Source organism: Meles meles, chromosome 18 (assembly GCF_922984935.1).
Source record: "Meles meles chromosome 18, mMelMel3.1 paternal haplotype, whole genome shotgun sequence".
NCBI classification, from domain to species: Eukaryota; Metazoa; Chordata; class Mammalia; order Carnivora; family Mustelidae; genus Meles; species Meles meles.
Genome location: NC_060083.1, coordinates 20,751,143 through 20,777,830, shown reverse-complemented (window position 1 = coordinate 20,777,830; position 26,688 = coordinate 20,751,143). Strand labels below are relative to the sequence as shown.

At 49.4% G+C, this 26,688-nt stretch overlaps 1 protein-coding gene across 1 annotated transcript in view; it reads left to right on the top strand.

The window, feature by feature from the left end:
- Nucleotides 1–26,688, top strand: part of RAB11FIP4 (RAB11 family interacting protein 4) — a 110,512-nt gene that overhangs the window by 23,719 nt on the left and 60,105 nt on the right. Inside the window, exons 2-3 of the mRNA XM_045984946.1 lie at nucleotides 12,630–12,717; nucleotides 14,042–14,130. Coding sequence (XP_045840902.1) covers nucleotides 12,630–12,717; nucleotides 14,042–14,130 — 177 coding nt within the window. The remainder of the gene's footprint in view (nucleotides 1–12,629; nucleotides 12,718–14,041; nucleotides 14,131–26,688) is intronic.

The window sequence follows — 26,688 nt, the reverse complement described above, 5'->3', positions numbered from 1 at the left end:
AGCCACCCGTTGCCCTGAGGTCCCAGGGGAGGGCAGGAGTCTCCTAGGGTGGCAGAGGAGGGGCTGGGAGCCCAGGGGAGCTGGATTTTACCCTCACCTGCTGCGGGCCTCTGGATCTTCTGCTGGCAGATGGATGGGCCAGCTCTTCCTGGTGCCCCTGGGAGGATGGGGAGGAGTGAGACTGTGCCACACTGGGCAGAGCACCTGACACCTAGTCAGTGCTCAGCTGTGAGCTCTACTTGCTGCTGGTACTGCCCCCTTTACTGCCCTCACACCTGCCACACCAGCCTCAGGATCAAGTGCATGTTAAAACAATTTTCCATACGGTAAAATGAACCTTTGAAAGCACCGCCACATCAGGGGACAGTAGAGCACAGCCCCCAGATTCCCACAGGGCACCTCTGTGCGCACACTCTTCCCCTCCTTCCCTCGGTAACGGCAGATCTGTTCCCTGCGTTGCAGCTTTGCCTTTCCCACCTCCGTGGAATCACAGTTTGTTACCTTGGGACACCGCCTCTTTCACGCAGCATCATGTGTTTGAGATCCATGTGGGCATAGCAACAGTTCTTTTTGTTATAGAAGAGTTTGCTTATCCATCCACCTGCCGGGGGATATGTGGGATGTCCCCAGGTTTGGGCAATTCTGTACAAGGCTGTCCCAGACATTTATATACAGTCTTCGTGTGAATATGCTTCCATTTCTCTAAAATACGGAAGGATAAGGAAGTTCTCTTCTATTTTGATCTCCTGGGCGTTTTTAATATGAACGGATGTTGAATTTTGTCAGTTGCTTTGTATCTATTGAAATGATTATGTGGGGGTGGGGTTCTTTTTTCTTTCTTTCTAGAAATATCGTTGATGAACCATGTAACATTCACTTCAGGTGCACAGCACAGTGGTTCCACAACTCTACACATTGTGCTATGCTCCCAGGTGTGGCTCCCCTCCATCACCGTGCAACGCTATTACACCACCACTGACTATTCCCTGCGCTGTGCCTTTCGTCCCCGTGACTGATTCATCCTATAACCAGCAGCCTGGACCTCCCACTCCCCTTCACCCATTTTGCCCACACCCTATCCCCATGCCCTCTGGAAACTATTAGTGTATTCTCTGAATTTATGGGTCTATTTCTGCTTTATGTTTGTTTGTTTGTTTTGTGTTTTAGATTCAACATACAAGCAAAATCATACAATCTCTGTCTTTCCCTGTCTGACGGATTTCACTGGGCGTAACACCCTCTGGGGCTATCTGTGTTACCACAGATGGCGAGATCTCATTCTTTTTGATGACTGACATTCTATCGTGTGTATATATATCCCATCTTCTTTGTCCATTTGTTCTTTTTGATGACTGACATCCTATTGTGTGTATATATATCCCATTCTTCTTTGTCCATAGACATCCAAGTGTCTATCGATGGACACTTCCATTGCTTCCATACCTTGGCCACTATAAATATCGTCTCAACAAACAGAGCATGCATATATCTTCTCAAATTAGTGTTTTTGTTTTCTTTGGGTAAATACCTAGTAGTGGAATTACTGGATTGTATGATAATCCTATTTTTTTTTAATTTTTTGAGGGACCTCCATACTGTTTTCCACAGTGGCTGTACCAACTGACATTCCTGCAGTACACAAGGGTTCCTTTTTCTCCATGTCTTCACCAGCACTTGTTATTTCCTGTCTTTTGTATTTTAGCCAGAATGGCTCACACCTGTCAAGGCGTGAGGTGACATCTCATTGTGGTACTGATTTGCATTTTCCTGCTAATGAGTGATGTTGAACGTCTCTTCATGTGTCTGTTGGCCACCTGTCTTTTGGGGGAAAATGTCCAAGTTCTCTGCCCATTTTAATCAGATTATATGGTTTTGGGGTGTTGCCTTGCATGCGTTCTTCAGATATTTTGGATAGTGACCCCTTGTCAGATATATCACTTATGAATACCTTCTTCCATCCAGTAGGTTGCCTTTTCATTTTGTTGATGGTTTCCTTTGCTGTACAGAAGCTTCTTATTTTGATGTGGCCCCAAGTTAATTTTTGCTTTTGTTTCCTTTGCCTCAGGAAATACATTTGCAAAACATTGCTAAGGCTGATGTCAGAGCAATTACTGCCTGTGTTTTCCCTTAGGAGTTTTGTGGTGTCAGGTCTCACATTTAGGTATTTAGTCCATTTGGAGTTTATTTTTGTGCATGGTGTAAGGAGGTGGTTCCGTTTCATTATTTTGCATATGGCTGTCCAGTTTTCCCAACATGTATTGAAGAGGCTCTCTTTTGTCATGGATTAATTATCCATATAAGCATGGGTTTATTTCTGGACTCTCTATTCTTTTTCTGTTCTTTTTTTTTTTAAGATTATTTATTTATTTATTTGTTTATTTGACAGTGGGAGAGAGAGAGAGAGGGAATACAAGCGGGGAGAGGGTGGGGGAGGGAGAAGCAGGCCTCCCGCTGAGCAGGGAGCCTGATACGGGGCTCCATCCCAGGACCCTGGGATCATGACCCGAGCGGAAGGCAGACACTTAACCAACTGAGCCACCGAGGCACCCCGGGCTCTCTATTCTGTTCCATTGATCTGTGGGTCTTCTTGTGCCTGTACCATATTGCTTTGACTACTACAGTTTGGGGGCCCCTGGGTGGCTCAGTCGGTTGGGTGTCCGACTCTTGGTTTCAGCTCAGGTCATGATCTCAGGGTCCTGGGATGGAGTCCCTGGCAGCCTCCAGGCTCAACAGGGAGTCTGTCTGAGATTCTCTCTCTCTCCTTCTTCCTCTGCCCCTCCTCCTGCTCACACGCACTCTCTCTCTCAAATAAATAAATAAATCTTAAAAAAAAGAGAGAAAAGGCAAAAAGTGAAAATCCTGTTCAGTTCATGTTGCAGGGAACAGTTCCCAAGGCGGCGTGCACCCCGGACTGAAAGGGTACCCCCCCACCCCCTGCCGAGCTCCATTCCTAGGAATCATACTCAGCGTCTCAGCCCCAGCTGCCAGGCTTTGAACTGTGTCTTTGGGCACCTATTCTTTATCTTGATTTACTTGTGCATTTTTTAGCAAGATGCGTCCCAAGGTATCAGGAAAGTCAAAGAGAGGGTTTTTTTTAGGTCTGTGAATGCTCAAAAGTTTTTCGGTATAAATTAACAGTAATTGCTGCTGCTTTACCACATTTTAGCTTATCACAGGAATGCTCTACTTTCGGAAGGTGGGGAGAAACCTGTCCTGCTTTTGTCTGCCTTTAGGATCAGGGTGATGCTGCCCTCATTAAAGGAGAAGTGCTTGTTCCTCTTCTGTTTTCTGGAAGAGAGTGTGTAGAATTTATGACTATTGTTCTTAAACGTTTGGTGAAATGATTTTCTTTTTTGGAACTGTTTGTGAAATTAATTTCTTTGGTCGTGATGGCATTATTCAGATAATCTCATTTGTCTTATGTGAATTTTGATAGCTTATGTCTTTCAAAGCATTGCGCCATTTCATCGGAGTTATAGAAATTATGTGTACAGTGATGTTTGTAGTGTTCCCTTATTAACCTTTTATGAAGACCTTTTTTTAAAGATTTATTTATTTATTTGTCCGAGAGAAAGAGAGAGCGTGCACAAGCAGGAGGAATGGCAGGCAGAGGGAGAAGCAGGCTCCCCACTGAGCAGGGAGCCCGACGCAGGGCTCAATCCCAGGACCTTAAGATCATGACCTGAGCCAAAGGCAGAGGCTTGATGGACTGAGCCACCCAGGCATCCCGAAAAGACCTCCTTTTATTTCATTTTTTTTAAAAGATTTTATTTATTTGCTTGACAGACAGAGATCACAAGTAGGCAGAGAGGCAGGCATGGGGGTGTGGGGGAAGCAGGCTCCCCACTGAGCAGAGAGCCCAATCGGCGCTCGATCCGAGGACCCTGGGATCATGACCTGAGCTGAAGGCAGAGGCTCAACCCACGGAGCCACACAGGCACCCCAAAAGACCTCCTTTTAAAGCAGCTTGATCCGAGGACCCTGGGATCATGACCTGAGCTGAAGGCAGAGGCTCAACCCACGGAGCCACGCAGGCACCCCAAAAGACCTCCTTTTAAAGCAGCTTTAAGTTTACAGCAGAACTGTGAAGAAGTACAGGATTTCTGATATACTCCCTGCCCCCACACATGTGTAGCCTCCCCTGTCCCCAAGTTCACTCACTAGAATGGTGCTTGTTTGTTTGTTTGTTTGTTTAAACCAAGAATAAACCTACACTGATACATCCTAATCACCTAGTGGCCATAGTTTTACCTTAGGCTTCACTCTTGGTGTCGGGCGTTCTGTGGGCTTGCACGAATATATAGACTTGTGTCCCTCATTATAATACCATACACAGTATTTTCACTGCCCTAAAAATCCTCCATACATATTAACCTTTTAACGCTGGAGGACGCAATACCTGCTTTCATTTCTGATATTTGTGGTTTGTATCTTTTCTCCTTTTTTTAAAAATTCCTTTTGATCAGTTTGGCTAGAGAGAGATCAATTTAATCTTTCCAAAGAACCAGATTTTGGTTTCACTGATTTTTCTCTGCTGTTTTTCTGTTTTCAGTTTTTAAATTTCCGCTCTTCGTAATTGCTTTCCTCCTTCTTGCTTTGCGTTTGAATTTCATGTTGTCTTTCTATTTCATTTGGTTTCAAATATTTGTAATTTCCTTTGAGACTTCCTCTTTGACTCGTGAATTATTCAACATGTCGTTGAATTTCCAAGCATTCGGGAAGTTTTCAGATGTCTTTCTGTTACTGATTTTTAGTTTAATTCCATCATGGTCAGAACACATACTTTGTATGATTCCAGTTCTTTTAAATTTGTTCAGTGTCGTTGAAGGGGTATAGTCTGCCCTGGGATATAATCCATCTTGGTGAGTGTTCTGTGCACACATGAAAGAACGTGTGTTCTTCTATTACTGAGTGTGAATTCTATGAATGTCAGTTTATAGGTTAAGTTGATTAACAGTGCTGTCCAAGTCTTTCATATCCTTGTTGTTTTCCCATCTAACTCGTTCTATCAGTCACTGAAGAAAAGTGTGAAGGTCTCCAGTGATAATTGTCAATTTGTCTGTTTCCCTTTTCTGTTCTATTAGCTTTTGCTTCATGTGTTTTTAAGTCTGCTGTTAGGGGTGCCTGCCTTTAAGATTGTTGCATCTTCTTTTTTTTTTTTTTTTTTGTTTTTAAAGATTTTATTTATTTGACAGGGAGAGACACAGTGAGAGAGGGAACACAAGCAGGGGGAGTGGGAGAGGGAGAAGCAGGCTTCCCGCCGAGCAGGGAGCCCGAATTGGGTCTCGATCCCAGGTGCCCCAGATTTCTGTGTCTTCTTAGTGGGTCGGATCTTTTGTGCAGTGTTTCTCTTCATCTTTGGTCACTTTCCTTGTTCAGATTAGATCATTTCATTTCTATCATTCTATCTTCAAGGTCACTAACCAATTTTTTTCCATCATCTCCATTCTGTGATTGATCCCATCCAGTGAATTTGTAATACTTCAGTTATCATATTTTCCATCAAGTTCTTTTTTTATAGCTTCTGCCCTTCTGCTGAGAATTTCTATATTTCCATTTGTTCAAGAGTGCTTGCCATTTCCTTCATGGAACATGGTTAATTGCTTTAAAGTCTTTGTCTTCTGGGGCGCCTGGGTGGCTCAGTAGGTTGAGCCTCCAACTCTATTTCAGCTCAGGTCATGATCTCGGGGTTGGGGGATCGGGCCTGGGTAGGGCTCTGCACTCAGAGGGGAGTCTGCTTGAGATCTGGGATTCTCTCTCTCCCTCTGCCCTTCCTCCCCACCTCGCACGAGTTCTCTCTCTCTCTCTCTCTCCCTCTCAAATAAATAATTAAATAAATAAATACATATTTTTGGGGGGCGCCTCGGTGGCTCAGTGGGTTAAAGCCTCTGCCTTCGGCTCAGGTCATAATCCCAGGGTCCTGGGATCGAGCCCCTCATCGCATTGGGCTCTCTGCTCAGCAGGGAGCCTTCTTCCCCCCTCTCTGTCTGCCTGCCTCTCTGCCTACTTATGATCTCTGTCTGTCAAATAAATAAAATCTTTTTAAAAAACATATATATATATAAAAATAATTTTTTAAGGTAGTCTTTAAAATAAATAAATAAATAGTAGTCTTTGTCCTCTAATGATAGTATCTGGGTCATCTCGGGGCTGATATTTATTGACTGCCTTTCCCGTTGTGCATTATTGGGCTTTTCCTATTTTGTTTTGTTTTTGCACATCAAGTAATTTTGCCTTGTGTCCTGGATGTTTTTTGTGTTTTTTTTTAAAGATTTCATTTATTTATTTGACAGAGAGATAGATCACAAGTAGGCACAGAGAGAGGAGGAAGCAGGCTCCCCGCAGAGCAGAGAGCCCGATGCAGGGCTCGATCCCAGGACCCCGAGACCATGACCCGAGCCGAAGGCAGCGGCCCAATCCACTGAGCCACCCAGGCGCCCCTGTGATGAGACTCTGAGTCCTATTAAAATCCTCCAAAGCATATCAATTTGGGGGTTTTGTTTGTTTAAATCAGGAAACCAACCAGTTCGGTTGAAATCTCTGATCCCAACCTGCTTTCTGCTCCAATGGTGGTTCAGTCTTCAAAGCTTTTGATTGAAATGCTATTTGGATCCACTTCAAGTGTGTGTTCTCCTGGGGTAGGTCTGTTCACTGTCTACACTGGAGCTCAGTCTCACAGCCTGTGGTATGCTCTTGGTCAGTGTGACTTTATCGGATTCTACCCCTGAGCTCCTTCCTTTCTGTGACGGCACCCTCTCCAGCTCTCAGGGTCCCCTGTCTTGGTCCTTCGGTTAGAAATCTGAGGCTTAGGGCTCCCTCTACAGTTTCAGCCCTCCCGTGCCTGGTCTACCTCCAGGATGAAATGATGAGAAGAAAAAAAAGAGAAGTGACTAACAGGAATTTCCCACACACACTTTGACCCCTTTTCCTTGATTCGTATTCCATAAAGACTTTTCTACTCCTGGGGTTTTATGTGTTTGCCCGGCTGCTGGTACTGCTGTGAGCCCCACCTTTGAGACTGGGGCTTGCCTCAGGGTAGGTCTGGGAGAGGGATTAAAAAAAAAAACAAACCCACAGCATTTCTTCTTCTCTCTCTGGCCCCAAAGGACCCCCTTCCTTGGCCTCTCATCAAAAAAGGAGAGTTTCTTCGGAAGCTTTTTCTGTTCACACCTGCTGTGCAGTTCTGGGGTTTGGCCTCCCGGAGTCTAGGCTGGAAAACATGCAAGGGAAAAATAAACCAGGAAACTTACTGCCATATTAATCTTCAAGCCGTTTGTTTGGTTGGTTGGTTTTTGCTGTTGTTTTTAATTCAAGTTTTAATTTCCCTCCCAATTTGCCTGGTAGAATTTACTCTTCAAAGTCTGCACATAGTTGCTTTATGTATTCTTATTCTGTCCATCGTCTTTAGTCATAAGCAGAGGGAGAGAGAGAGTGTAGGGGACTGACTCCATCTTAACCGAAACCAGAAGCCGTCCTTGGTTTCTAATCTTGGCATTGAATTTTAAAAATTCAAGTGTGTCTCCAAGCTGCATCTGGGATACTGGTTGGAGATGTGCTTTCCCAACACAACATTTAAAAGGACGCTTTTCCCTTTAAATATTCAAATTCTTAAGTGAAGGTTTCCTGCACCCCTGCCAGTTTTTCTAGGTGAAAGGAGAGCAGAAGACAGGTTTATTCACTCTCTAGTCAGAGCAAACCCCCGAACTTGTGATAATAATAATAATAATAATAGCAGCAATTTGATTAGTAGAAATGATCACAAGTATTGGTAAAGACCATGAACTTTGGAGCCAAGCTGCCTGTGTTCAAATCCCAACTCTGCCTCTCGCTAGCTATGGGAGCATCACCCTGAGTGACTCAGTTTTCTCACCTGGGCAATGGGAACAATAATAGTATCTGCTTCTGAACTGGTCATGAGGATTCAATAAATTCACATGAACAGAGGGCTCCGAATAGGCCTGACACAAAGGAGAGTCGCCAAGCATTTGCCTGATTGGGAACAGTAATTGCCCCCATCTATTGGGCACCCACCTGCCGACTGGGGCTCATTTCCCTTGCTCACATGGGGCTGCTGAGGTCTCCGAGAGGCAAATGGCTCACTTGAGCCTGTGTGGCTGGCAGATCTGGAAATGAGGGAGGCGTGGGTGGCTGGGCACCAGCTCAGGGAGCATCTGGCTGGTGATCCATCAGACAGCGGTGGCGGGGAGGCTCTTAACACCGCCTGGTCTGTGCTTGCAGAGATGGGATGCAGGGGGAACGAGCGGGGGCGGGGAAGAATCAGCCCAGAGAGAAAGGCAACAAAAATAGCAGGGGAAGCCTGGTCATTGAGTGGCCCCAAAATGGAAAGCTCAATATTTTACTGCCAGGGAAACGACCTGTTTCCCTGGCAGCCGGCTCCGCAGCCCGGCCGTGGGTGTTTCAGTGACAGCACGGCTCCTGCAGGGTCCTGACAGGCTCCAGGATGCCCTTCTCCTCCCGTAGAGAGCCCAGCGGAGGCTGCCAGGCAGCCCAGCCCAGGTGATGCGTACAGCACGTTGGGTGGCGGCCTGGGGCTTCACCGTGAAGACCACAGGTGGGGGCCTATTTGTTGTACTGGCTGTGGGATCTTGAGCAAGTCCTTGCCCCATCTGGGACCTGGCTTCCCTGTCTGTAGGATGAAGGGCAGCGTTCGCGGAATGCACCCCTGGGGGGCATTGGCAAAAGGTCATCTGGTGTCGGGGAAGGTTGACACGCTTGGCCATTAGGGCGAGGGGTCCCCAGCCACAGCAGGTAAAGATGCTCTAATACGCGGAGAGTGGGGGAATGAGACGACACCCCAGCAGGAAGCCCTTGGAGAGCAGTAGACTACAGAAGCAGGTCCTCTGAGGCCAGCGGGACCTGGGTTCAAGGAAGAGTCACCGCCGCGGTGACTGTCTAAACGTCCAGCCTCTGTGAGCCTCAGTGTCCCCAGCTATAGAATGGGAGGCTGTGACTGGAACTACTGATCCTGTCGGGAGGACTAGGTGCTGTAGATTCTGCCAAGCCCTCCACGAACCCAGCAGGAGTTAGGAACGGCTCTCCATGGAAGCTCTGCTCTTGTATATCCAGGGTCTTCTCGAACCTACAGCGACCGTGTTTATTCATATAATTGGTATTTTCGTTAGGGCAATTTTACAGTGGTCCCCTCCGCCTTCTAAAGGGCAGTGCAGTTGTTCACATGGCCTGCCCCGCACACTCTGAGCCCCGTGGCGGGGGAGTTGATTCAGGGACTTCGCAGCGGCCCTCAGGACCTCCTCTATCTGCCTGTCACCAAACACCCCTGCACCTGTGCTCCGGGCCTTCCCTGGAGGTGGGGGGTTGGTAGCTGGACGGCCTGACCCCACCAGTGTCTCCCGCCCCAAGGGGTGACGGACACCCAGCCTGCCACCCCTCCAGTGGACCTGAGGCTGGGGCGCCACATGGGCCACTCAAGGGTGACGACACCACCCTTGACTGTCTCAGAGATAATCAAGGCATGGCCCCTGACCTTGGAGAGGACTGTAGGGGGGAGGGTGCTGGGAGGCCCTTCTTGTTTGCTGCTCGCCTTCCAGAGCCAGCTGGGCACGTGCCCATCATGCCAGGCCACTGGCGGTGACCAGGGCTTCAGACCCCGGCTGCAGCTGCCACCACTGGAAACATGTCCTGTGGGCATGCGGGAGACACGGTCCTTAACGAGTGGATGAGCCCCCGGCATGGCCCGGGCTTTGGAGCTTGTAGTGGGTGGGCAGGCGCGAGGGCATCTGCCAGGGCAGTGTTAACACTACGGACGGGAAGAGTAACCTGCAGACGGCACCCTAGTTTCCATGGTGCCCCAACGTCCACCATCTGCAACCCAGCCCCAAAGGGGTCTGAGAAAGAGCTCGTCCTTGCCCTGCGATGCTTTACACATTGCTGGGGGTTCCTGGGAGGAGAGGGAAGGTGCCTGATGATGAGTGCACAACCGTGCGCGCGCATGCGCACCTGTGTGTCTGTGTGACCACGGGCGCAGTCAGCCGCCGGCCCCCAACAGAGTGCCCCGCACACAGGAGGCGTCCACTGAAGGAACGAGTGCTTGCGTGTGTGCTATGTGTGTGTGGGGTGGGGGGGGGGAGCGGCGAGGAAGATTGCCACTAAGTTACAGGGTAATTCTGGAAGAAAGATCGAGAAGCTGACTTTCAGGTGCTGGGCTGTGGGGGCAGGGAGTGGAAGGGGACCAGTTCCTTAGGAAAGATAGTTCTTAAGAAATTGGCCATTGCCAAAAACTAGGAAGACATACCCAGAGCTCCTGAGTTTGAAGTCAGTGGCTCTGGTTGAAGACTAAATTAAGACATCTTTACAGAGAACAATTTGGCAACTGTTATCAAAAGCCTTTAAAATTTAGCGGATTTGTAGAACCATTCATATTCAGTTTTTCAACAAATACTTGTAAAGCTTCTTCTATGTGCCAGTCACGGTGGGTGCTACCATGTACACAATGGTGATCAAAACAGACATCCCTGGGGGCCTGGGTGGCTCAGTCGGCCAGGCAGCTGCCTTCAACTCAGGTCATGATCCCAGGGTCCTGGGATGGAGCCCCGAGTATCAGGGTCCCTGCTCAGTGGGGAGTCTGCTTCTTCCTCTGCCTCTGCCCCTCCCCCCACTCCTCCTCTCCCTCACTTGCTCTCTCTCTTAAATCTTAAAAAGAAAAAAAAAAAAAAACAGACATATAATCCTTGCCCTCAGGGAGCTTACTTTCTAGGGGGGAAGACACAAATTAATGTAATTATCATATCAAATATAATTACAAATTGCAGCAAATGGTTTGAAGGAAAAGTATAGGGTGCTACAAGACAGGGTAATAGCAGGGTGCACCCTAATTAGATGGGAGTGGCGAGGACAGACTTGTCTCAGGGAGAAATATTTAATACAGGTACAAACAGTGACTTGAAGGATGAATCAAAGTCAGGTGATGAATGGGGGTGGGGAGAGGACGAGTATTTGAGATCACATATAGCGTGTTCAAAGGCCCTGAGGTAGAACAGAGATTGTTTTGCTTGAGGAGTTGACTGAAGGCCGGTGTGGCTGAAATGCAGTGAGTGACAGAAAGAGAAGGAGTTCGGGCTGGAGGGGCCAGATCATATAGGGTCTTGTAGGCCACGTTACCGAGTTTCGATTTTACCCTAAGGGTAGTGATAGTCATTGGAAGGTTCTAAACAGAGGAAGCAATGACATGATCCACTTGGAGTGGAGAATGAGTCGGAGGGGCTGAAAAGTGGAAGAGGGCAGATGAATCAGGAGACTTCAGTAGCCAGGAAGGGAGACGTTGATGTCGGTGACCAACAGGATGCCAGGGAAGATGTGGGAAAGAAGGTGACTTGAGGATGTGGTGTTTGGGTACAGATTGGATGTGCATGAGAGGGAACAGTCCAGGTGATGCCAAAGAACTACATGGCAGGCAGGAAAGGGAGGGAGGGAGGATGTGGCCAGGAAGTGGTCATGGAAGAGGGGCGAGTCTTTGGGGCGGCTGGGGCGAGTCTTTGGAGTGGGTGGGGGAGAAAGTAATGAGAAAGTCAAGGATCTGAGAACCCAGAGGGGCGACCGGTCATCCACACAGCTGTAGAAACCCCCAAAATCAATTATAACGATAAGAAGTGGGGAAAAACAAAAATTGCCGAACTATTCGGGGTGGTTAGGTAAATGAGGGTTCATCCACTGGGCAGCGGATCTGACAACCGCTAAAAATATGGGTGGTACCTTGGGGCAGGATGGAAAGTTTTCTGATAAATGGTTGAGGGGGAGAGAACATTCCAAACATCAAGAATGGCTGACTCCTTTGGGCTAAAAAGCCTTACTACAAACTTTATTAGTTTTTTTAACATTTAATTGAACAAAGAACAGAAAAGTGCACCAGCCACAAGCAGAAGGCTCCGTGGGTTTCAATGTGTGGCCAGCACCCAGACCGATCGATAGAAATGCCCTTGGTATCCCCTGCACCGCCCCCTACAAACTTCCGCCAATGAAGCCACAGTCTGGACCATAATTGGTTTTGCCTTCAATCTTATTTGATTTGTCATTTAAAATTTTTAAAGAGTGTATACAAATATGACATAATTATTTCCTCCTTGTAGACAGAGGGGAATTTCACCAAGGGTCTCTCAGAACTACCAAAAAAAAAAAAAAAGTGGTTAAAACTATGTGTTTTAAAGCAAAGGAAAGTGGGAAACAGCGGGGTTTGATTCATTCTCTTTTCTGGAGTTTCCACAGGAGCTTGTACTATTTTCGTAGGAAAGAAACCACTAAGTGGGAAACAGCGGGGTTTGATTCCCTTCTCCGGAGTCTCTGCAATGAGCGTGTACTATTTTTGTAGGACAGAAACCACTAGGTTAAAAAAAATCAGAGCACTGACTTTCCATGAACCCAGCTCTGTCAGGAGGCTCCCCGTGCTGTCTGTGGACCTCAGCAGAATCGAGTGACCCCCCCCCCCCCTGCTGTCTGGGGCTTGGTGCTGACCCCAGCGTGTGGGGTGGGGGCCTAGGAGGGAACCTCTGGTGTCCTTCCCGACCGGCCTCCCCAGTCAGCCTCACCCCAGCTCCATGAGCATCTCGGGGTGGGGGGGGGGGAACCTCACACCTGTCCCTCCTTTCCTCTCACAGGTGGAAAAACTTGTGAAATACCTGGATCCCAACGACCTGGGGAGAATCAACTTCAAGGACTTTTGCCGAGGGGTGTTCGCCATGAAAGGTGAGAGCTTCACGGGAGGGAGTCTCTCAGGAGCCTGTCCAGCTGCAGAGGCTGGCCTGACTGGGGTATCAGCTGGGGCTCCGCCTGGCAGGGCTGAGGAGAAGGATCCGGGGCTCCTGCAGCTGCCGCAGCCATGCAGGGGCCGTGGGAGGGTCTCTGAACCAGTGGGACGGTCCCTTCCACCCTTCCTGTCGTCTGTCCCACCGAGAAAGGCTCCCAATTGCTTTCTTTCCTCCTTGCACCCTCCTCCAGATCGCCTCCCTCCAGGATGACCAAACCGTGGGCAGAGCCGGACTCCCATCTTCTCTTCTTTTCCCTTTGTTTCCTCCCCTCTCTTCCCCACCCCCCGCCCAGTCCCTTCCTCACTCCCAGCTCTCCCCCTTGAAGGGGCAATATACTGTCCCTCTCTTTTCCCCAGTTCAAAGGCAGTTGTGAGAGAACCCCAGGCATCAGAAGCCACTCATGGCCACTCTTACCACTAAACTGCTTGTCTGGAGAAAGTGGCTGATGTCACCAGCCAGGTGGGCTGTGTCCTCTTCGGAGCTTTCCTGCCACCTGGGAAGGAAGCCATGTTTTCCTGTCAGAATGAGCCGTTCTCTGTGGGGGAAGCTAGGGTTCTTGGAGGGCGGGAAGGAGACTGGAATGACTTCCTTGAAAGTGGGGTGGGATGGGAAGGGAGCTGAGAGGTTGGGAGGGGCTGCACACGGCCCCCTTAAGGCCTTCCGAATAGAGCTGGCTGGAGGACCACCACCACCGGCACCAGTGTGTCTGCGCCAGTCGCTTTGCAGGTTTGTCTGCCTTTATCTGAAAAGATACGGGGGCATTTGCTCAGGAACAGTGGAGAGACGCCACCTGTGTAACCGAGTCAGCAGGAGGTAGTGCCGTCCTGAGGGTGACCCTCTCCTAGATGTCCTGGAGTTGGCAGGGCCGTCGAGGGCCCCAGGCTCAGGGGAATGTGTGCCTTTGGCGTCTCTGTGAACCAGGCAGGGAGTCTGGCCTTATAGCCCTTCCTCCAGAAAGGCCTCCTTGATTCTCTTTGCACCTGATCTGCCTTCTGCATTTGGGACTCTCTCTTTCATGTGTTCTCTGTTGGGGTTAGTCCCCGTGGGAGAATGCCTGGAGGGAGGGACCTGTCTCCGTTCCCCCCATGGAGTCCTGGCCCAGCTCCTCCACGGCCCAGTGCTCCGTCTCTTGGAAGGATCAGCCGGTCTCTTGGAGGCTTGGGCCCTGTGCCTCCCCCACAGCCCTTCTTACCCAAGGCCCGGGAACCAGAAGCAGAGCTGCTGAGGCCCTGAGTCTGCGCTGTCTGTCTGTCCGTCCGCAGGGTGTGAGGAGCTGCTGAAGGATGTGTTGTCGGTGGAGAGCGCGGGGTCGCTGCCCTGCACGCCGGAGATCTCAGACTGTGTGGAGCAGGTAAGGGGACGGAGGCCCAGGGGAGGAAAGGGAGGGAGGAGCCTCCGGAGGGCCCTCCTTGCCCTTTCTGATCTTCCTGCCTTTGCTCTACTTTGTTGTGTCTCGAAGACTGTTTAAGTTCAAAGTCAAGAAGTAGCTTTCAGAACCTGAGCAATGAAGCCCCTTGGGAAGCCACAGCAAAGAGGGTAGGGACCAGGGGTCCACCCAGAGCACCTTTACTCCCCACCCTTGGGTTCCCAGGGGAAACTGAGTCCCAAACAGGGAAAGTGACAGACTTGAGGTCAATGGCAGACAGGACAACAATTTTTCTCTTTTCCCCTGTCCCAACCCACAGAGCCAACCGGCCCCTGAGTAGGTTTCCCCCAGACAGTCTGCCAGTTCTCCAGCACTAGCCAGGGGCCTAGCAGTTCCTTCCGCTGAGTACCAGAGTTAGGGCAGACCCCGGGCTCAAGGATGCGGCCCCACAGGACCGCCCCATGGAGGGGCAGCCGCAGAGGGGGGTCCCAGGCTCTCCGCACCTGCACTGTCTGAGCACAAATGTGGGGATTCCCACAAAGCCCCTCAGGTTCCAGAATTCACTGGAACAACTCACAGAACTCAGGAGCACACTGTGTTTGCAATACTTAGTTGATTATAAAGGACACGACCCAGGAATAGCCAACTTGGAAAGACACAAAGGGCAAACCATGGGGGTGGGCGGTGCAGAGACCGCATGCCCTCCCCACCCCCGCCGCCTTCCCAGCACACCAGCACGCTCACCAACCAGAGCTCTCCAAACTTCGATAACCCCATATGCGGCCCCTCTTGCCTCCCAAGATGGGGGTATGGGCAAACTGGACATTTCCACCTTCTAGTTACACGTGGGTCTTTCTGGTGACCTGACCCATCCTGAAGCTCTCTAGGGGCCCCACTGACTCACCTCTTTAGTGTGAACTTGGGTGCATTGGGGAAGGGCTCCTCATGCGTGACAAAAGACACTCCCCTCACTCAGGAAGTTTCGAGAGCTTTAGGAACTCTGTGCTAGGAAGTGGGACAACACCACAGTCTCCGGGGCTCTTTTTCTTTTATCCTCACCTAATGGGTTTTTTTTTTAACTATAAAACTTGGAATTCTTTTTCCAAACACACATGGCTACATCCTACAGACGGACACAGGTTAGGGTGATCGTGTTCACAGTCACCAAGGACCCTTCTGGGCGGGACACCCTGGAGCTGGAGGAGGATTATCTTGGTTTCCCATCCAGGTCCGCTCAAAAAACCTTTTCTCTACCTTCCGTTGGTGTCTTGTCTGGGCCCTCCAAACATAAGTATTTTCTGCAGCTGAAGGAGGTCCAGGACCCAGAGGTCACTTTGGTTGCGTGCGTGCTGGGGTCAGGGTTGGCACTGGGTCAGTGGGAGTCCTCACAGAGGGCCACAATGCTGGGGGGTGGAGTGGGCAGCAAAATGTGTTGGAGAAGCCAAGGCTCAAAGGCAGCAGAGGCCTGAGCCAGGCCCCAGGTCATGGAGACAGGACCTCCCACACAGAGGCCAGACGCCTGGCCCCCAGGGACGGGTGATGAGAGCTAGACTCCAGGCCTGCCTCGACAGGCCAGTGGATGTGGGGTGAATATGCATTTGGGCCCAACTAATGGGACGGCGGCCAGGATCAGGGCAGAAGGCTCCCTGCATGGGACAAACACTGAGCATCCCCAGTTTTTCAAGTGAACCCTTGTGGACTGCTTAACAGGAAAGCTGTGGGGTCGCTCAGGGCTGGGTCAAAACCCCACTGGGGCCACTGACTAGGTATGCAAACCAGACACTCTGCAGTCAACTCCTCTGGGCCTCAGTTTCCTTAGCTGTAAAATGAGGCTGGCCATGCCTATCCGGGGGACCTGTGGAAATCAGTGAGAAAATACTAATTTTCTAATCAGCTAATACATGAGGTCTCCCTTCCTCCCCGTGCTGTGTCGTAGTGGGTAGAATGACAGTGCCGTGCTCATTCTACTTTACCCTTGGATACCAGCATTTCAAAAGTCTGTCAAAAAAGAGGGCTACCGGGAGGAGCTGGAGGGCAGAGTAGAGCAGGCCAGCCCCCCGACCCCCCCGTGCCGGCGTTGCCGGAGCAGGTCCTGTTCCTGCAGCCTCAGGCTGCTCTCTTGGCCCCCATGAGTGGCCGTCCATTGCTTCTGGAAGAAACGGTAAAAATAGACCCAGAAGCCTTGGGCTCCAGGATGCTGCTTTGCCTTTAGTGCAATGCTGTTTTCCAGAATACAAAATCTGGAGGTTTGAGGAAGCAGGAAGAACATGCCAGTTGAACCTCAGCCCCCCCGGTGCCCCTTGTTTTCTCTCTCAGGACCTTGCCTGCAGATGTGTCTTCATTTCCCTTTGTTGCAACCCCCCCCCCCCCCCGCCCGGGGTGAGCGCTTCATGCCATCCACGTAGGTTACTTTGAGGTAGCTCTGCGGGCCGGAGCCTGGGGAGGGGGCAACTGATCGCCGGATGCACTAGGCAGCCTTGTTCTGGGGCATTCCAACCAGGCAGCTCAGTGGACCTGGGCTCTGTTCCTTACGATGGGCTCCCTAGTGATGGGAGCTGGGGGGTGGGGGGTGGGGGGAGGGAAGAGGACAGACAGGTCAAAAGCCAGCCGGCAGGGCCTGTGGGTTCCTGCAGGACCCCAGGCCTCTGTGATGGCAATGAATCCCCTTCCTGGCTCAGCCTTCTGGAATGTGCAGCTCTGGCCTCCATTGGGCTGACCACCCACAGCTCCTCAGGTTGGGGGAGTCAAGGGGACCAGCCTGGGCAGGTCTTAACCCTAAAGGCTGGGTCCTTAGCACCCTGCGGTGTCCCATCTGTCCCCTAGGGGTCAGCTTGAGACTGACCAAAACCTGGATCAGGCTTCCAAAGTGCTACCGGAGACAAAAATGAAATGCCAGGGGTGGTTTGGGAACCCTGTGGGGAGGACACAATGATGGGACAGCAGGAGCTCCCCCTCTTCTCCTCAGGGGTCTGGATGGGGAGAGGGTGTGGGCAGGTGGAGAGCACCTCCCACCCAACAGGGCGGTGAAATGAAAGCAGAGCCCACAGACGCTGTGAGAGCCGGGGCCCTTGGTCATTCTCCCTCGTGGGCTGATTAATAGGGAACCCCATAAAATGAATGGGGCGTCAAGCTGCCCGCTCCTCCTATGAAACTGCCACGTCAGTGAATGATGTCACCAGCCAGTCAGTCCCCAAGCGAAGAAGTCATTCTTGACGCCCCCACAGCCAGCTAGCCTCGAGTGCCCTGATGCCCACTCACCCCCTTGTCCTTCTCCCACTGCTGCCTACAGCTCTCCTCACTGCCCCCAGCCTTCTCCTCTCCAGACCCTCAGCCCAGTGCCTCAGCATCTTCCTAAGGAGCTGCTCCGTCTCTCCCTTCTGTGACCCCTCATCACCAGTGGGATAAACTCAGCTCGCACCTGCTTCTCCAGCCTCATCTCTCAGCACCCCGAGAATGGTGACACCCAGCTATTCCTCATTCTATGAAAAGACTAAGTTCTCTCTTGCCTCCCAGACGTTGCACAAGTTTTGTCTTTCTCTGGGATATCCTCCCACGCACTATCCCTGGGCTAACTTCTGCTCATCGCTAAGACTCACACCTCTTCTAGGAAGCCTCCCCTGGTTCCCTCTGCCCCAGCCTGTCTCCCCTCTCCCCAGCCTGGAGGAGAACCTGCACTGAGCTTTCTTGAGGCCTTGGGCCTTAACCTCAGCCTCCACGATGGTTCCAAGTGCCCTCCCCAGTGACACCATTTTCACCCTGTGGTGGCAGGGCTCGCTTGAGCTGACCTTGTCTCTACATTGAACACATCCTTATTCATGGTGCATAGAGCATTTCTCTAAGTATTTCCAGGATTAGAAATCTGAAAATGCTATATCAAAGGGTATGTAGGCTTTTTTTTTTAATAGATGTGTCCAAATTTTTCTTCTAAAAAGGTGATACCGATGTATCGCCCGACAGCATGTGTGCGTGCCTGTCACCAAGCCTCAGCTTTCTCCTTTGGGGAGTTACCGGTTCACAGTCTTCGCTCATTTTCCTTTAGGTGGTTTGTCTTGTTATTGATTTATAAGATATTTATGTATATTCTGAATGTTAATCTTTATGTATTTTGCTTGTATTTTAGTCTTATTTTTGGCATCTTTTATGGTATAAAATTTTTAAATTCTTAAGTAATCATTACCCATCCTTTCATGCTATTTTCATTTGATGCTTCTCTATCTCAAGGCTATAAACATATCCCCCTATATGGTTCCCCCCCCAGTACTTTTAGACAAAACATGTTATTCTTAGCTCTTTGGTCCCCTATGGCATACTTTTGGTTTTGCTGAGGATATATTCACCTGGTATTATTTTCCAAATGTTGCCAGTGGTTTAAGTCCCTCCTGTCAGATAATCCCACTTTCCCCACTCACTTGGGATTTCACCCCCTTCTCGTATGCCGAATTTCCTTATAAACATGGTTTCTTTCTGGACTCTGGTCTGTTCCATTAGTCTGTCTGTCTGTTTATTTCTGAGCCAAAACCAGTCTCAGCTACCATCATTGCTTCATAGTTTGATATCTGCTAGAGACAATCTCCTTCAACCTTCTTCACTTAAAAACGATTTTTGTTTTGCTTACACATTTTCTCTTCCAGAATACCTTTTTTTGTTTTATTTATTTATTTATTTAAAGATTTTATTTATTCATTTATTTGACAGAGAGACACAGTGAGAGAAGGAACACAAGCAGGGGGAATGGGAGGAGAAGCAGGCTTCCTGCAGGCCAGGGAGCCCGATGTAGGGCTCAATCCCAGGACCCTGGGATCATGACCTGAGCCGAAGGCAGATGCTTAACGATTGAGCCCCCCAGGTGCCCCCCTTTTTTTGTTTTAAAAAATAGATTTTACTTATTTATTTGTCAAAGAGAGGGAGATCACAAGCAGGCAGAGAGGCAGGCATAGGGAGAGGGAGAAGGAGGCTTCCCTACGAAGAGGGAGCCTAACACAGGACTCGATCCCAGGACCCTGAGATCATGACTTAAGCTGCAGGCAGACACTTAACCAACTGAGCCACCCAGGCGTGCCCAGAACACTCTTTTTCGTCAAAATCTGTTGAAAACCCTGCTAGAGAATTTGTTTGAAATGTGTTCATCGACTGAAAGGAATTGGCTTCTTTATAATATGGAATTCTCTCTTCCAGGAACTTTAGTATATCTATGTTTATTCTGGCTTTCTTTTGTGCCCTTCAGAAAAATATTATGATCTTCTCAAATAGGTTCTGCACCTTTCTTCGTAGGTGACTATATTTTAGAGTCTACGACTGTTGTTACTGCTGTAGGCTCTGTGCCATGACAGTTCCCCATTGCCTATGGCTAGTGTGTAGGACAGCTTTTGATTTTTGGTGTTGATCTTGTCACGACAACCTCACTAAAGCCCCTCATTAGTTCTAATAGCTCACTGACATACTCTTTCCTAACCTTATGCTATCTAATAAAATAGCTATATTACTTTCCTGCATAAGTTTAAATAGCTACGTAATATTTCATCACATGAAGACAACCAAATTTATCATTTCCTTATTGTTGGGCATATATATATATACACACCTACATTAACCTAATTTGCGGGATTACTAAAGGCAGCGTCATCATCATTCTGGTAGCTAAACAGTTCCCCATAGGAGCAAACACTGCTTTAGAGTAAGTCTGCAGTTGGCAGACTACAGTTCCTATGGGCCCAATCTAGCAGGCTGTTTTTGCAAATAAAGTTTTATTAGAACACATTCATCCCCATTTGCTCACCTCTTGTCTGGGGTTCTTTCACATTACAGTGGCAGAGTTCAGTGGCTGCCACAGAACTGTATGGCCCACAAAACCTAAAATATTTACTATTTGCCCTCTACTGAAAAAGTCTGCCAGCCTTTGGGATAAAATCTGGTAAGTGAAACTATTTTTTTTTTTTTAAGATTTATTTACTTGAGAGAGAGAGAGGCACATACGTGAGCACATGAGCCAGGGGAGGCGCAGAGGGAGAAAGAGAGAGAATTGCCAGTAGACTTCCCGCTGCTGGAGCCCAATGCAGGGCTTGATCCTACGACCCCAAGATCGTGACCTGAGCCGAGATCAAGAGTCGGACAATTAAGACACTGCACCACCCAGGTGCCCCAGAGTGGAAACTATTTTATCAAAAGGATGCTAATCTTAAAATTTCCAATACATCGGCCGAATTCCTTTCCAGAAGAGTTGTTTCCTTTACCCTCCCATCAGGATTGTGGCCGAGTCCAACTACCCTCTTGAAACAGGGTGGTAACTGTTTTCTCAAATCTTTCTAATTTGAGAGGCTAAAAAGATTAGGATTGCTCTTTTGAATTAAAATACACTTGAGGGGTGCCTGGGTGATACAGTGTGTTAAGGCTCTGCCTTCGGCTCAGGTCATGATCTCGGGGTCCTAGGATCAAGCCCACGTCGGGCTCTCTGCTCAGCAGGGAGCCTGCTTCCCTCTCTCTCTGCCTGCCTCTCTGCCTACTTGTGATCTCTCTCTGTCAAATAAAGAAATAAAATCTTAATAAAATAAAATACACTTGAACTTGGGGCATCTGGCTGGCTCAGTTGGTATATAGCATGTGACTTTTGATCTCGGGTTTTTGAGTACAAGCCCCACACTGAGTGTAGAGATTACTTAAAAATGATAGCTAAATAAACAAACAAACAAATAAAATACAGTTGAACTTCTTCAATTACATTTATTGGAGTTCTTTGTTCCTTAATTTTCTGCCCACATTCTTCACCATAGTTTCTATGTATGTATACATTTTCATTGGTTTATAAAAACTAGAAATGTTACGTTTTTGGACATACGTTACAAATATCCTTTCAGCTTGTCATTTGTTTTTGACTTTGTTGATGGCAATGGATGTGCAGTTCTTTTATAACTAACTCATCCGTCTTTTCCATTATGGCTTTGGCTTCTCGTGTGATGCTTAGAAAGGTTTTCCTACCCAAGTCTGTGGAACTATTCTATTTTTAAATATTTTATTTACCTATTTTATTTATTTATTTATTTATTTATTTATTTGAGAGAGAGAGAGTGTGTGTGTGTGCACACACGTGTGAGGTGGCAGGGGAGAGGGAGAGGGAGAAAGAAAATCTCAAGCAGACTCTCTGCTCAGCGTGGAGCCTGACTTGGGGCTCGATCTCATGACCCTGAGATCATGACCTGAGCTGAAATCAAGAGTTGGATGCCTGACTGACTGAGCCACCCAGGGGCCCCTGTTCTATTTTATTTTTACTTCATGTATTCGGTTTTTATATTTAAAATTTTGATCCATGGAATTAACCCTGATGTCTGCAGTGAGGTAGGGATCCAGCTTTCCTTGTTTCCTGTCAGCCCCTTACCCTCCCTCCGGCGCCCACCTCGCCTCACGGGAACCGGAAGCTCTTTGCAAGGTGATGCTGCAGCGGTCCCCTGGCGGCAAAACAAAGGGGGTTTACTGGGCCCCCGGACTATAAGGCCGGGCCCAAGCTGGCCCTCCCAAGCTGGCCCTTCCGCTCACCTTCGGAAGGAGCTTTGCCAAGCCTCCGTCTTGCCAGGACAACTGTTAGAAATCTGCCCTGGGCTTCTCTCTAGACCCAGCCCTGGGGAGTTTAAGCCCTAAAGGTCCGCGGGTATCCTTGCTTAACTTCATCCATCCTGAAGCAAATGTTTCTAAAACCTCTTGTGACAATGGCACTTTTAAATGCTAAAAATATTTGTTCTGAGAAACAGCGCTCTGATTCAGCTGTGCCGGTGCGGGTGTGGGTGGTGGCGGCGTGCTGGGGCTGATGCGGTGAGGGGGGAAGGTTCAATGGCTCGGGGGGAGGGTGATGTGATCTTTTTTTTTTTTTTTAAGATTTTATTTATTTATTTGAGAGAGAATGAGAGAGAGAGCATGAGAGGGGAGAAGTCAGAGGGAGAAGCAGACTCCTTGCTGGGCAGGGAGCCTGATGCTGGACTCGATCCCGTGACTCCAGGATCATGACCAGAGCTGAATGCAGCTGCTTAACCAACTGAGCCACCCAGATGTCCCTCGATGTGATTGATCCTTTCTGCTTCATATGGCCACAGTGTTTTTCTATGTTCCAATAGCCCCCGCCTCTTAAAGGAAAGACTAATTTGCTTATCCCAAGCCCACAGGTTCTGTAAAAGTAAAAGATCCTTGAGTCATATCTCGGGGAAACACCTGAACTCTGGCTAAAGCAGAAGTGGCTGGGACAGAAGCTGAGGAGATGCTGAAGGCCCTTTTGTTTGTCCCCTCACCCTGGTCTGCCCGGGACCACCTGTCCCCGGCCTTCTGCTTCCAGCCATCCCTGCTTCCAGCCATCCCTTCTGCTTCCAGCCGAGGAAGGCTGGCCTGCGCCAGCCCAGAGCACTGGCTTCCCAGGATGCTCCTGGGTTCCACCTCCTGCCTCACCCCGCCTCGCTGCTCAAGTTCCCACTTCCCTTTAGAACCTAGACTCACAGCACCTGAGCAAACACGGGAGAGAGGCCGCTTTCTTCCCCTCTCGAGAGGACTTTATGACTCAGTTTCAGCATTATTTCTGTCATTGACACCTGTGGATCTCTCCCATTCTCCTTTGAAGCAGCTGGGACAGCCTCAAGAGGGGAAGGATGAGTTAAGTGGGTTTTTGACACAGGTAACTGTGGGAAGACACACACACACGCACACGCACACAGACAGATGTTAGTTCTCAGAAGTAGCCGAGTCTAAGTCGGTGGTTCTCAACCCTTGCTACACCCTGGATTCGTGGAGGGGGCTTTCCAAAGATCCTGATGCTGACCCCACCTGCCAGAGGTCCTGATTTAATCAGCCCGGAGAGGGCTTCACTCGTCTATGCTTACAAGCTCCCCTAGTAATTCTAATGTGCACCCAAATTTGAAGACCGAGTGTTCAATCTAGGAGATCTCAAACTTTGCTGCAAATTATAATTTCCTGGAAGCTTTTACGATTCTGGATGCCCAAGCTGCCCCTCAGACCGGTCAACACAGAACCTTGAGGGTGTTGCCTTTTCAGAAGCTCCTCATGCAATTCCGGGAACCCTGATCCTGTAACGTCCCAGCTCCTGGTCTGCTCACACCCACAGGTCCCTCCCCAAGGACAGAGTGCGGAGGTGGAGTTGGGAGGAAGAGTGTTTCGACTGTGACGGCGGACGGTGGGGCAACACGTGGGCTCAACAAATGCCTGCCACACTTTCTCAGGTGGCCACCTCGGGGGAGACTGGTTTGGGATTGTGGGGCCCTGCTCTGAGGTGTCTGTCTGTCCTCCCCAGAACCAGGCTGCCTGGGTACTCAGGCACAGGGAGGGAGCATTCTTGAAGTCCAGTGAGGCATGACTTTGCTTTTCCAGAGAGAGGCCCTGCCTGCAAGGGCCCGCAGGGGCCTCTGGGTCAGCGGGGCTGGGGGTGGGGGGGATGGGGGTCTATCATGTGCCAGAGCCTAACTAGGAATCTCAGTAGAGACTTCCTCATCGGCTGCCCCGCGGAGAAACCTGAGAGCTCAGACTCCTGCCGCAGAAGGTACGAGAACAGAGACTAGATTCCTTTAACAAAGACCTAGCAAATTTACTTTTCCTCCAACTTTTTGTCTCCAAAGTTTTCAACTTCAGGAAAGAAGTTAAGAGTTGTGCCACTGAATCCTGATCTCTCCAGCTCCCTAGATTTCGCCAGTTGTTACTATGTTGCGAACATTTGCATTCCCTGCTCCTGGTTAACTGTATGTAATTTATTCATGTATTGCTGGGCGGTTTCAAACTTAGCTGCAAAAGCGTCTGGGTGGCGCATTTGGTTAAGTGTCTGCCTTCAGCTCAGGTCATGATCTCAGAGTCCTGGGATCGAGTCTTGTGTCAGGCTCCCGGCCCATGGGAAGCCTGCTTCTCTCTTTGCTGCCCTGCTTGTGTTCCCTCTCTCTCTCTGCCAACTAAATAAAATCTTAAAAAAAAAAAGAGAGAGAGTTAGTTGCAGACATTGTTACATTTCATCCTTAAATACTTGACTATTCCTAAGAGCAAGAATGACTTTGACATAACCACAGTGCTAGTTTCCTCCCCTGTGGGAAATTTCACATGGATGTCATATGTTATCTAATATAAATTTCATATTCAAATTGTCCCGATATTTTTGTAGCTTTTCTTTTTTGATCTCGTGTGTAATCCAGGATCATGCATTACATATGGCTGTCTTGTCTCTTCAGTCTCTGTTAATCTAGAATAGTTACCAGCCTTTCTTTTCTTCCCATCTAAGTACTCACTGGACCTGACCCTGTGTAGCTTCCGAGATCAAATGAGATCAGGCACGTTCAGGGTGGTATGGCCATAAATAACCCCCTCCCCTTTTTTAAAAAATTTTTAATGACATTGACGTTTTTGATGAAGTCAAGCCAGATGTCCAGAGAATGCACTCAATTTGCATTTGCCCATATTGGTTATCCAGCCCTGTGGGGCAGTGCGATTTAAATCTTAATTAAAACGGGGTGAAGGGAGGGGTGCTCTACTGGGTGTCCGCTCCATATACATTTAAAGTGTCTATCCTGGGCGCCTGGGTGGCTCAGTGGGTTAAGCCGCTGCCTTCGGCTCAGGTCATGATCTCAGGGTCCTGGGATCGAGTCCCACATCGGGCTCCTCTGCTCGGCAGGGAGCCTGCTTCCTCCTCTCTCTCTGCCTGCCTCTCTGCCTGCTTGTGATCTCTCTCTGTCAAAATAAATAAATAAAATATTAAAAAAAAAAAAAAAAAAAAAAAAATAAAGTGTCTATCCTTGGTGCCCGCTCAATGGGCCTCAGTATTCCCAGTTGTAAAGCAGCCAGCCAGTGGGGTGTAGAGAAGATGGGGGAGCACTATGCGGGCACAAGTGTTTGTGTGCGGGGCAGAGCGTCCGCCCCTTGGCACCCATCCCCAGAATCGGGAGGCGGTAGCAGGCCTGGGTGCTGTGGGGGTGTGCCGTGGGCCTCATAGTCGTCTCCACAGTACACCGTGAGCCTGGCCCCTGGGTGCAGCGTGAGGAGACGGGTGTCCCGGCTGGTGCTGCCGGCCACATCTCCATCCTCTCCGGGCTGCTTTCCCCCACGGTGAGATGAGGCCCTCAGAGTGGGCGTTGTTTTCTCCCGGAGAGCCAGGCTCAAGAGAAAATTATAAAATGGGGCTGATGAGAGAAACTCCTGGGTCCTTCCGGGGATTCTCTGAGCCAACACGGGAAAGAGGTGTGAGCCCCTAGGACACTGTGCATGGCATTTCCCAAGGCTCCCATGCCTGGGGGGGTCTCAGCCATGGTCCAGGCCCTGGGGGGCATCTTTAGGGAAAACCTTGTCAAACGCCCGAACAGGCTCCGTACCTCATCACATACATTTCCAGGATAAGAAGGAAGACTTCTGAAATAGTTTTACTTTGCAGGTTGCTTGTTTGAGTCCTGCTTAGAAAACAGTCTCCTTCATGTCCATTTTCCTCTGCCATGTGGCCGCTTTACGTAGGATATTACTATGACTGTTGTTTTATTCTTTCTATTTATTTATTTGAGAGAGAGAGCAAATGAGAAAGTGGGGGAGGAGGGGAACAGGGGGCTGGAGAAGTAGAGGGGAGGGAGAAGCAGGCTCCCTGCTGTCTTGGGGCTGGATCCCAGGATCCTGGGATAATGACCTGGGATGAAGGCAGATGCTTTAAGGGACTGAGCCACCCAGGTGTCCCTTATTGCTACTTTTCTATAATAAAATATAAGCAATGTCCATTTTAATAATAAAACTGGTCTTGGCTGAGGACAGAGAGGAGCAGGGAAATTTGGGGCCAGGGAGGGGCTACGCGGGATAACGTGATTTTGCCTCTTCTCACGGCTGGTGTCAAAGAGGCTTGATCCAAGCCCCCTTTGTCTGGGGGCTGCCCTAACTTGCAAGGACCCCTTTTGGTCAGATCCTCCAGGCACTGTTAATCGTCACTCAGGATTCTCTGAACCCTGGAACAAGCTCAGGTTTGAGTCAGTAGGGCTGAATGCAAACTCCACATGCCCACTTTCTCTGTGTGTCCTTGGGCAAGTCTCTTCACTTCTCTGAGCCTTCTTCATTTCCATCTGTGTAACCTTGGGGAAGTGATGCCTCACTTCGGGGTATGGTGAGAATGACTTGAAATAATGTTTCTAAAGGATCCTGAAGAGAACAGGGCCCCCAGTAAGTGGGAGGTTTTCTTTCTTTCTTTCTTTCTTTCTTTCTTTCTTTCTTTAAGAAGTTACTTATCCATTTGAGAGAGGGAGAGAGAACAAGCACGAGTGGAGGGAGGAGCAGAAGGAGAGGGAGAAGCAGACACCCCGCTGAGCAGGGAGCCTGACACGGGACTCCATCCTAGAGCCCTGAGAACATGCTCTGAGCCAAAGGCAGACGCTTAACCAACTGAGCCCCCCAGGCACCTGTAGGTGGTAGTTTTCTCAGTATGGCTCGGCATGCTGAGGGGTCCTTGAGAACATAGGTGACACAGAGAATTTCCTTTCCTTCCTTTCTCTCTCCCAAAGCCACCGCTTGCCTCCAGCTGCACCCACACATGGTACCCTCTTGGGATGG